General features: G+C 41.5%; 1 protein-coding gene across 1 annotated transcript; it reads left to right on the plus strand.

The window, feature by feature from the left end:
• Positions 1–328: 328 nt before the first annotated feature.
• Positions 329–4,170, plus strand: FADD (Fas associated via death domain). The gene is made up of 2 exons (XM_005511055.3): positions 329–773; positions 1,391–4,170. The coding sequence occupies exons 1-2, from the start codon at positions 473–475 to the stop codon at positions 1,675–1,677; spliced, it is 588 nt and encodes a 195-aa protein (XP_005511112.1). The 5' UTR covers positions 329–472; the 3' UTR covers positions 1,678–4,170.
• Positions 4,171–11,069: the final 6,899 nt, after the last annotated feature.

Genomic DNA, 11,069 nt, shown 5'->3' on the forward strand with positions numbered 1-11,069 from the left:
TCTCGGTGGCAAACAATGATAGGACAAGGGGTAATGGGATCAAGCTGGAACACAAGAGGTTCCAATTTGAGAAAAAACTTCTTCTCAGTGAGGGTGACAGAACACTGGAACAGGCTGCCCGGTGTGGTTGTGGAGTCTCCTTCTCTGGAGACATTCAAAACCCGCCTGGACATGTTCCTGTACGACCTCACCTAGGTGTTCCTGCTCCAGCAGGGGGATTGGACTGGATGATCTTTTGAGGTCCCTTCCAATCCCAAACATACTGTGATACTGACAGCTCCGCCGCCGCCATCTTTATAGGGGGCGGTGAGAGGGCGGAAGTCGCCGTTCTCACGTGACTTCCGGGTGAGGCCACGGCGGGCAGCGGTTCCCGCTTCCCCATTGCGGCGGCGCCGGTTCCGCGCTGGGCCTGATCCGCTCCGCTTCGCTCTGCTCCCCCCGGGTCTCCCCGCTTTCTCCGTCCTCCGGGGCCATGGATCCCTTCCTGAGCCTGCTGCATTCCTTCTCCTCGAGCCTGCTGGAGCCCGAGCTGGCGTCCCTCAAGTTCCTTTGCCGGGAGAAGATCGGGAAGAGGAAGCTGGAGTCGGTGCAGAGCGGTGTGGAGCTGTTCGGCATCCTGCTGGAGCAGCAGCTCATCGCCAAGGACCGCCTGGACTTCCTCGAAGGTTTGCTCCGGGACATCAAACGAGAGGATTTGATCTCGCAGCTGAAGCAATTCGTTGAGGACGGGGAGGTCACTGACCCTGCTGACCAGCCAGATGTGCATGAACGACGTGGGTGGCTTATTTTTTTTTAATTCCACACCGATTTTAATTCCCCCAGTGTGTCTGAGCAAACCCAGCGTGGCTGCCCTCAGTTCCCTGCTGCAAACGGTGTTTCCACTATGAAATGCTGCGTGGAGCTGTGTTGTAGCTTGGAGATGTAGCGTGAGGGCAGCATATGAGGTTTAGATGGGATATTAAGAAAAAAAATCTTCACAGAAAAGGTTGTCAGGTGTTGGAACAAGCTGCCCAGGGCAGTGGTGGCGTCACCGCCCCTGCAGGGGCTTAAAAGGCGTTTAAATGAGGTTCTCGGGGACATGTTTTAATACCAGAGTTGGGTTATGGTTGGACTCGATGATCCTGAGGGTCTTTGCCAATCAAAATGATTCTATATACTGCAAACAGCATTCTGGGGTGGAAATGTCTTCCCTTTCTTTATTGAATGGTCGTTTGGAAGTCCTGCTATGTACACAGAATTTTGAGTATATCCAGCGGCTTTTCAGGCATGGTGAGACCTTTTGGTGTGTGTGATGCAGCAAGAGTAGTAGCATTTGGCTAAGAAAAAAACCCAAAACTGTAACATTTCTTAATAAATCCATCACTAACTTGATATATTTCTACTATTTTAGGTCTGCAGAAGGCAGCTATTGAGGTCATATGTGAAAACGTTGGGAAAAACTGGAGAATGCTGGTGCGGAAACTTGGTGTTTCTGAAGTGAAAATGGAGAGGATAATAGCAGCTTATCCGTGTGACTTGCGCGAGCAGCTGTTTCAGTCACTTCGGGAGTGGCAGAAGTGGAAGGGAAAAGACGCCAAGGTGACTGACTTGATAAAAGCCCTTCGGGGCTGTCACATGAATTTGGTGGCCGACAAAGTTGAGGAGGCGATCTTGCTGCTGAACACCGGAGCCAGCTGAAATCAACCGAAAAACTAAAAGTGCCTTCTACTTCTCTGAGCCAAAATGAGTATCGTTGGTTCTGTTATTAATTTATGTGCTGCCATTAATTTATGTGCCTTAATAGCTTGATTTGTGGTCAGCTGAAGACTAACATAAGAACAAATTCCTCTTAGGTATCGCTGTGTAATTCAATGCTTCCTTTAAAAGACTTTAACTTTCAGAATGCCTAAACTCCATTGTTGTAGAAATACTCACACTTTTGTTCTACAACCCACCTGAAAACAAGATTTGCTTTACTACACCCACTTTTCAGATAAATCTTCTCTGGAAATACATCCACAGGACACTTCTGAGGGAACTGTAACTTAAAATTTCACAGGGAGGTTGGATTTTTTGGTGTGTTTCTGGCCTGTTCATAACTATAGTGTAAAAGGGGAGGAGTTAGACTGCTTAGCTGTCCACTGGGTTTTGATTTTGAGTATTATAAGATAATATCTTCCATAATTTGTTCAAATACATTTGCTCTCTATAAAAGGGTGCTAAGATCTCAGGCCCCAAGACAGCAGTGCAAGATCGTGGTGGCTTTTTCTTGGCAGAAAATGTGCCTGGGTTAAAAATTAACCGGTTGAAATCAAGTGGCTGTATCAAGTGCCTTCATCATCCTGAAGGAAATGTTGCTCTGAAATTATCAGAGACATTGTGTGTGTCACAGATGTTTACAGCAGCCTCTTTTTACTGCTGTGAAGGTTTTAAGACTCTTTACTCAGAATATTTTCATAGTCCATATCACAGAGTGTGGTCCTGTCTGCTGAAAGCTGCAGTTGCCTGTGCTCTTGGTAACAAACGTACCGTAACAAAATCAAGAGAGCAAATTGGTTTCTTTTTAGTGGAGGAGTGTCAAAGCCTCCTGAGAGCAAATATATAGCACTGACTTTCCTCTAGTGATGCCCTGTGAGAATCAGCCAGCTCTTGGCCAGAAAGCACTTTGTTCTCTTCAAAGGTTGCTCCAGATCCAGTAGCTCTTCCAAGCCCTCTGCAGTTTTTGAAAGTGGTTATAAGCAGCTTGTAGAGGAAAGAGGATTTATGAAGGAGACCAGATTCAGTTTCCAGCTTTAATTTGGAACAGACTTCAAAAAATGGCCTTTGCATCTAACCTAAGACTGGAAAACCTGCACAAGCGTCAAGACATACAGCCCCTGGGGACTATCCCCTGTGCAAGGGAGGAGAGTTCTCCAAAATCATTGTTGCTTGAATGAGGATTGTTTGTCCCTGCAGACATCCTTCTCGCTACATCAATAGATGCTTGAAGAGGAGAGGCTTCTTTTTTTGCTACTGTGTGACTTGTAGCTCCTTTCAGGTTCCTACCACATGGTGCCATTACTGTGGAGGTCGCATGTCAGCGTGTGACAATCACTATTGTGCATAAATGCTGTGACATCCATAATTGTCGAGTTTTGTTGCAGTTGGTGCTTCTCCTCTAGACAATGACGCTTGAATACTTGATCATAGTTAATGGAAACTGCTGTAATGTGAACTTACCTTTTAATTAAGGTTTTTCCTTAGATGATTCTCACAAGTATCTTTCAAATTGTAGTGTATTGAGTATCAGTGATTGTGTAGAAGCAAAGAGCGGTGGGTAATACAGAAGTTTCCATGTGTCACCCTCTGGGCAGGTGCAGTTCTCTACGTACTTGCTCCAATATTTGTCAGTGTCAGTTGTCCATTCCAGACTTCGAATAGGAGATACTGAGCTGCACTTTGGTTAAATGGCTAGCTCAAATGTTCTGGAGGCTTTTGTTTAGTAGATATAGTCTTCATTCTACAGTATTTAAAGAAAACTGTGGCTTCAGACTTTTCTCCTTCGTGCCTCTAAGCAACCTTGGTGAGCAAAGCAAAGTGGAGTTACCAAGATGAATTATGTGGTGAAACAGCTCTGCAACAGTTCCAAGTTCAGTCTGTCCGGTAACATGTTTTTCTAATCCACTTGAAATAAGTCTTCTGGTTCACAGAAAATACATTTATCTGGAATATGAGAAGTAGTTTACTGCCTACTGCATATAATCAGGATATTTGAAGGATCAGCAAGAATAACTTATTTGTCGTAGCCGAGCGCACGTTGGCTGCAAGAAATATTCTGCCTCAGAAAATGAAAAACTCTTTGTTTCCTTAAGGGTTTGTACATAGTGGGTGTTTTACTGTGTATAAAAGTAACGACCTAGTCTGCATCAATCTGTTCGGTACCTCAGGGCCAGTAAAAAACTGGTTTTATTAGAGATTTAAAAGTTGATTGTGAGAGAACAAAACCAAATGGAACAAAGGGAACAAAAACTTTTTATTGGGAGGGAGGGGTAAGGGAAAGGGCTGCGATTTGTAAGGAAATGTGTTGCCATCTAGTTAGCAATCTTGTATTTTCAATTAAAATTTGAATATTTTTATGACTTGGATTAAAGTTTTCTATTGTATAATTTTGTGCACGTTTCATTAAAAAATACTCCCTTAAAACAAAATAAATTGATTTTTTTAGTTTTTTATATTATTATGGGATTGTTGTCTATGATGAGATCTCTAATAGAAGATGAATGTTAAGGACACAAGGAAGTGTAAGAAAAAATTCTTAGTCAACCCTTGGGAGCCTGAAATTGAGTCACAGCGAGAGGCCTTGGGTGAGTAAGTGCCTTCCGATTGTTTGTCATGCTGCGGTGAGGATGTTGTATTTGGTTTATGATTAATTAAAAGCACAGCTTATAGCTTATTCTAAACCTCTCCAAGCTTCCCAGAAGTCCAATTGATAAAGGTACCGGTGTTCTGTGAAGGATGTACCGACACTGAAGTGTTAGTGAGCGCTAAGACAATTTAATTACTCGTTTTATCAAATGATACTCAGCAAGAGTATCTGCCTGTGAGGAATTGCTGAAACCTTTTCCTTGTGGTCTCTTGAGATTGGTTTCATTACAGCCTTGAGAAAACACTTCAAACCATAAGAGTATAAATGTCACCTCGGGAGAATTCTCATTTTGGAGGATTGTTATTCCATGTCGCTTCACTGTCCCTTTCAGTACCTGCTGCATTTCCTATGATTTTTGAAGATACCAATTATATATTGCATAGTAAGTTTGGGGTTTGAATTGCGTTATTTTAATTACTGAGTTACAAGACGTTTTCTAGGCTTTTAATTAAAATTCCTCTCATACAAATTCATTGTCATGAATATTTCAAAGGCAACGCTTTGTTTTCCGTTTTCTCCATTCCCCACACACAAGCAGCTGTATTTCCTCCAGCCTTTGTTTCAGTCCTAAAACAATTGTCTGCTCTCTGAAATCTAATTGCTTCATTTAATTGTCTGACGCGGAAAGCTCAGTAACACATGCTGTATCTCTGAGCCCTCTCTGCCACTCAGCACGTTCTTAATTCACGTTTTTTGGTCGCGTATTTTTCAATTTAAATTTATTTCTAATCGCTGCCTTTGTTTCTTTCACAATTCACAAAGGTGGTTTGTGCTGTTCTTCCCATTCCCTGCATGAACCACCAATGTCCTTCAAATGTGTTCTGGCATGGCAAATATTTTTCGAAGCTGTTTTCCCTCATTGATTTATTGCTTCTTTTCCCTACCAGTGTTTTTATTGGAAGGATGTGCCGGTAGAATTACAGAAACTAATTCACTGTTTAAACCGTATACTATAGAAATAGCAATTGTGGGGGTGAGATGAGCAAGTTTCGAGTAAGAATTCAAGAACTTTTGAAGACTCTTAGCAAAAATGTTCATAGCTGGGGGTTACTTAACATGAAGAGAATGTGTTGCAATGAGTTTTGGGAATGGTAAGTTTAGAGAAAAGGAAGCACAGATTTACCCAGCAGCCGGGAAAACACGGATTAATGCAGGCGGCTGCGTGGGAGTCTCTGGGGAATAAACTTACAGGCCCTCTTAATGATTCAATAGGGAGAAATTCCATCTGTGGAACTATTCCTGCTACCGTTTCATTCTTGAGAGCATTATGCATTCATTTCTTAGAGTAAAAATAAAACAACGCAGGTCGGTTCTTGTGGAATGTGACGTAATACACATTACTCAAATATCTTCAGTTGGTAGCAGTGATTGAATTTCAGTTCGGTAATTCCTGTGATTTGATTGGTGCTAGAAGTCAAAAACTTCTTCATTGTTTCCCAAATATTTAGCGTGTGTGGTTCTTCTTGTGCGGATGGTAACGCAGCTCTCCTTGCTTGCTGATTGGCGTTTAGTTGGTCAAAGAAAAGGGTAAATCTGTGTTTCTGGCAGGTTATACGACTTCAGGCAGCTTGCATAGGAACCAGCTATTGTAGCAAAGTTTAGGTTTTTGTATGTGTTCTCTCAGACTCTGAAGAGATTCATGTATAAAATATATATACATATATATATATATATATATATATATATATATAAAAGAGGTTTTGAGGATTACATCTCCAATACAATGTAGAAAGTGCCTTTGCTGAGGAAAGCAGCTTAATGTCAACTTTGTATGTCTAATGTTTCAAAAAGTTATCAAACTGGCATTTTTATTTACTTCCTAGTGTTCCAGCTCTTGTGCGGTGTGACGTTACACAGAGACAAAATCGGACCATTATCATCAAAGATGTAAAAAACCATCCAACTGGGGTTTTCTGTGCTAGGCGTTTTATTTACAGGTGAGACGGCTTTTATATTTAATTTTATATTTAATTTTATATTTAATTTTATATTTAATTTTATATTTAATTTTATATTTAATTTTATATTTAATTTTATATTTAATTTTATATTTAATTTGTCAGCATGTTTTGTTGTGGTCTGACTTTTTAATGGGTTTTAGCAGCTATTCTGTAAGTGCACACACTACCTGTGGCAAAGATTTGTCCAAAAGGACGTATGAAGACTCTGTACAAAAGTTGGTAAGTGATTTTCGTATAAAAACTTGGTAGCACATTTTATATACAGTGAGTATATAAACCATGAGAAAGGTTTGGTATAAAAATCAATCTACGCAACTTCTCTTGTCACTGATGTCTTAAGATGTGGGGTATTACACCTGAGTGTTGTGTCCAGTTCTGGGCCCCTCAGTTCAGGAAAGAGATTGAAGTGCTGGAGCGGGTCCAGAGAAGAGCAACAAGACTGGGGAAGGGACTAGAACACAAGCCCTACGGGGAGAGGCTGAGGGAGCTGGGCTTGTTTAGTCTGGAGAAGAGGAGGCTTAAAGGTGAGCTCAGCACTCTCTAGAACTACCTGAAGGGCAGTTCTAGCCAGGTGGGGATTGGTCTCTTCTCCCAGGCAGTCAGCAATAGGACAAGGGGACACGGGCTTCAACTCTGCCAGGGGAAATTTAGGCTGGCAATTAGAAAGCAATTCTTTGCAGAGAGAGTGGTCAGGCATTGGAATGGCTGCTCAGGGAGGTGCTGGACTCACCGGCCCTGGAGGTTTATAAACTGAGACTGGACATGGCACTTAGTGCCATGATCTAGTCAATGGACTGGAGTTGGACCAAGGGTTGGACTGGATGATCTCTGAGGTCTTTTCCAGCCCAGTCGATTCTGTGATTCTGTGATTTACAGTCTTTTCACTTTAAAGTTCTACTCAAAATTAGCTCATCTTTTTCCCATTCTTTTTCAGAATTTGTAATATTTATTTTAAAGATGTTTTTAAGGAATAAGTTCACACATTTGTTAAATCAGAAAAAAAAAAAAAAAAAGTGAAAAACCGAGGTGAATGCTTATCTCTTTTTCCAGCCCGTGGTGTCCCTGCGAGGTGCCTCCTGTCGCTTCGAGGCGTATTGCCAAATTCTGATGAAAAAGTTGCAGAGAAAATGAGAATGTAAAGGGCGCAGCACCTGGCAGGTCTAGGCCCATGGTTTCTGGGATCTAAATCCTTTTTATTCTTTCTTTTTTTGTGTGTGTGTGTGTGTGTGTGTTTGCAGAATTTAGTCACAGGTTCCTGGCTGTAAAGTCCCTAATGTGGGAAACCCTGGCCAGCCTGGATTCCCCCCAAAGCCATTATTCCCATTATTCCCATGGCAACCACCACACAGGGCATGTGGCTGCAGCTCGGTGCCTTCTGGCTCTCCCAACCAGCTGAATAATGTTTGGAAGCTGTTCCTAATGTTGAGATTTTTACTGCATTCTCCGGTCAGTGACCGTGTCAAAAATCCAAGCTTCAAGTGCAGGAAAAGAAAATGAAAGCTCTTGGCTGGATTGTCTCCATTCAGTTCTACCACCCCATCGGGACAGGGCATGCGAGAGAACACAAGGCTAAAAATTAAGACATTTATGTGCAATGGTTTTCTAACCACCAGCTTAGCACTTGGTGTTCCCATTCCCGTATCTAGCTTGAACAGTAAAATTCAAGCTTGTGTGTCTAACTGCGTGTTTGCACATGAAGTAGCTAATATGTATGCAGATGAATTAAAACTAATTAGAGCTAAAAACAACAGTGTTCCTTTCTAGCTAACGGCTACTCACAGCTATGTTATACACCATCTAAATAAGTTATTCGCTGTGGACCTGCTCATATAATTTTCTGTAAAACTTATTCTACTTTTTTTTTTTTTTTAATAGAACTTTGATGCTAAAGAACGTCATGTCTCCATATGGTCCGTGTGATTCTTTAAATTGAAATGTCGAATGCCACATCTGGTCTGTGAATTTTAGGGGATATTAAATGTTATGGAATATGTTAGATGGCTGTATGCATAAGGCCCTTCACTCCATGCAGTGTTTTTTCCTTTTGTTCCCAGCCCTGACTCACTTCAAACCTTTATTCGTGTGATTGAATGAGTGAATACGAATTTAAACCCCTTAGTTTCGTATTAGATTAAGAAAATAAAACAGTAGCATGAGTAAGGACCTTACCATGAGCAAGAGGCACCCACAAACTGTGAGTTTTGGTTGTAAGAGGAGCTCTGTGGATGGGACCATCGTTTTCCATTATTTTTCATCATTTTCCATCATTTTCCATCCTGACTTCAGTCCACTAATAAAGTGCAGGGGAAGGAAGGTGTCCGAGCACCAACCAGGATCCCAAACCAGCCTTGAGCTCCTCGGCAGACGTAACTGATGCTTGTGCCCCCAACTAAAAGTGGCTGGAGCATGGTGTAGGATACTCCAGGAATGATTTCTCCCTGGGAATATCCCCTCACGTCGCTCAAAGTGGGAACGGATGAGCGAATCCTCATCAAAGCGCAAAATCCTCAACCCTAGAAATTCCTGATTCTCCAGCAATTATTTCTACTGGATCAGCTACTGGGTGGTGTGAAAGGACCTTTTGGACTTTGCAGCTTGAAAGCCAAAGGCAGATTTCACCTGTTGTTACTTCCATGAATTCAGGTTTGCAGAAGCGTCTGGACCAGGCGCGTCAAACTCATTTTCACCCGTGGCCACATCAGCCTCGCGGTTGCCTTCAAAGGGCCGAACGTAATTTTAGGACTGGATAAATGCAACTACTCCTACAGTCCTTAAAATTATACAGATTAACAGCCTCCGAGCAGATACCATCGCCCAAACAGCTGAGTAATCAACTGATTTTAATATGCATCGACACCTTTGAAAATCCTGAATTTACTTTTGCACACGTCATGTCGTTTATGCATTTCCTAGGTTAGTATTCTTGCTGGTTTGTAGAGTATTATTAGTAGGGATACTTGCGTTTTGGTTGAACTGATTTTTTTACTGGTGGCTTTAATGAATTTATGATTCATATAAGGTTGTGCAATGTCTTCTGTCACAAGAGGCCCCGCCAGCAAAGTCCAATGCCTGTTGCTCAGGTCTGTGTTCTGGGGAGCTCAATTTGTTTTGTGAGGTCTGAGAAGTTCTCACAGGCTAATTCAGAGGAATTAGAGAGAGAATTGTGAAGAAATTAGATCATGGTTTCTTTTATTTAAACGCCACATGAAGTGTCCCATAGGCTTGTCCCATTTTCTCTTTTAAAAGGTTACTTTCATCCCTTATCTCCCTCCCACAAACTCATCCCCTCCGCGCATCATTCAATATTGTATAATTGTAACACAGAAGCCTGAGGGAGGACAAACATTATTTTTCTTGGTGGTTTGAAGAGGACTTTGGCATTTCTTGAATCATTTCTAGTTGTTCAGACAGCCCGTCCCAGTGGGTTTTAATGTATTCGAATAGGATACGACAACATCAATGAGGGAAAAATGGGCACAGATGGAATTGCCACAGTTCTGCGAGCCTGTCAGGGAATATCCTGGTTTTGAGACGTCATTGCATGTCAATGTTACAGCAGCAGCGGCTGAATATCTATGGGTACATGGCAGGTAAATGCTGAATACTGATTCTGTGAACGTTACTGTTTGTACACAGCTTGCAGATACATTGCAATCAAACCTGCGCCATGCTATTTTGGTGAAAGGTAACTGGACAGCTTATTATGGGAGACAAAGAAAGCGTTAGACACGAAAATGATGTGAATTCCAAATCCTGATGTGGTTGTGTATGTGCATAGACACATACATCTCCCTATGGGTGTGTATATAGTGCTTGTATACATACGGATACATACACACACCCTTAAGTAAAGTTATTTAATGTAATCTGGAATACAAGACTTTCCTGACAGGGCTGTTTCTCAATAATGCTTCTCAGACTTACATCTGTCACTTATAAACTGTATATGGTCTCTGTAAAGAAATAAATCCCTATGACGATCTCCAGGAACAGCCCTATTTTTTTCTAGAAACAACTGTGTTTTATTTCTGGGCCAAAACTGAATATTAAGCACAAACTCAGGGCCAGCTGCTGCATCTTCGGGAGGCTGAGCAAAAGTGATTTTAAGCCATCGTTTTAATGTTGCAGATTTAAATGCACGAATTGGCTTAATTCCCACTCCACATTAGAGCAGTCATGAGTTACTATAATTTTCAATATTTTCCTTCAATCTAATGTTTTGGGTCAATACAAAACCTGTGATGCTGACATTGACCCTCTGTCTCTTCCCTTTTATTTCTGCTCTTGCCAGCAGCAGCTGTAGACACCAAAGAAATTATTTAACAGGTACAGTGTGGTTTAGAAATTATAAACCAGACCCAAATAAATGGAAGAATCCTTTCTTCTCGTTCTGCAGGCACTTTCATGGTGCTCTTAAATGATTATGGCAGAAAATAGGTGAGTCACAGGTAAAAAGTATAAAGAATGTGCTAGTGCCAAGTTCCTCGATGGCTTTTGTAGGCTGAAACTGCCAAATTAAACTCACCTTGGCTAGACTTATTATAATATTTCATATGTGTACGAAGAAATGTTAATGATTCCTGGAAGTTTTAGGCATCGCCATTTAAATTGTGTAAGGGACAAAGGGAAGTTATAAGTTTATTTGGATTAGTGAGAGGATCTGGCCTGATTTTGGAGTTCTGATTGATTGATTGTATGTAACACACAAAAGGAAAAAGTGACCA

This window comes from Columba livia, chromosome 5, assembly GCF_036013475.1.
Source record: "Columba livia isolate bColLiv1 breed racing homer chromosome 5, bColLiv1.pat.W.v2, whole genome shotgun sequence".
In the NCBI taxonomy this organism is placed as follows: Eukaryota; Metazoa; Chordata; class Aves; order Columbiformes; family Columbidae; genus Columba; species Columba livia.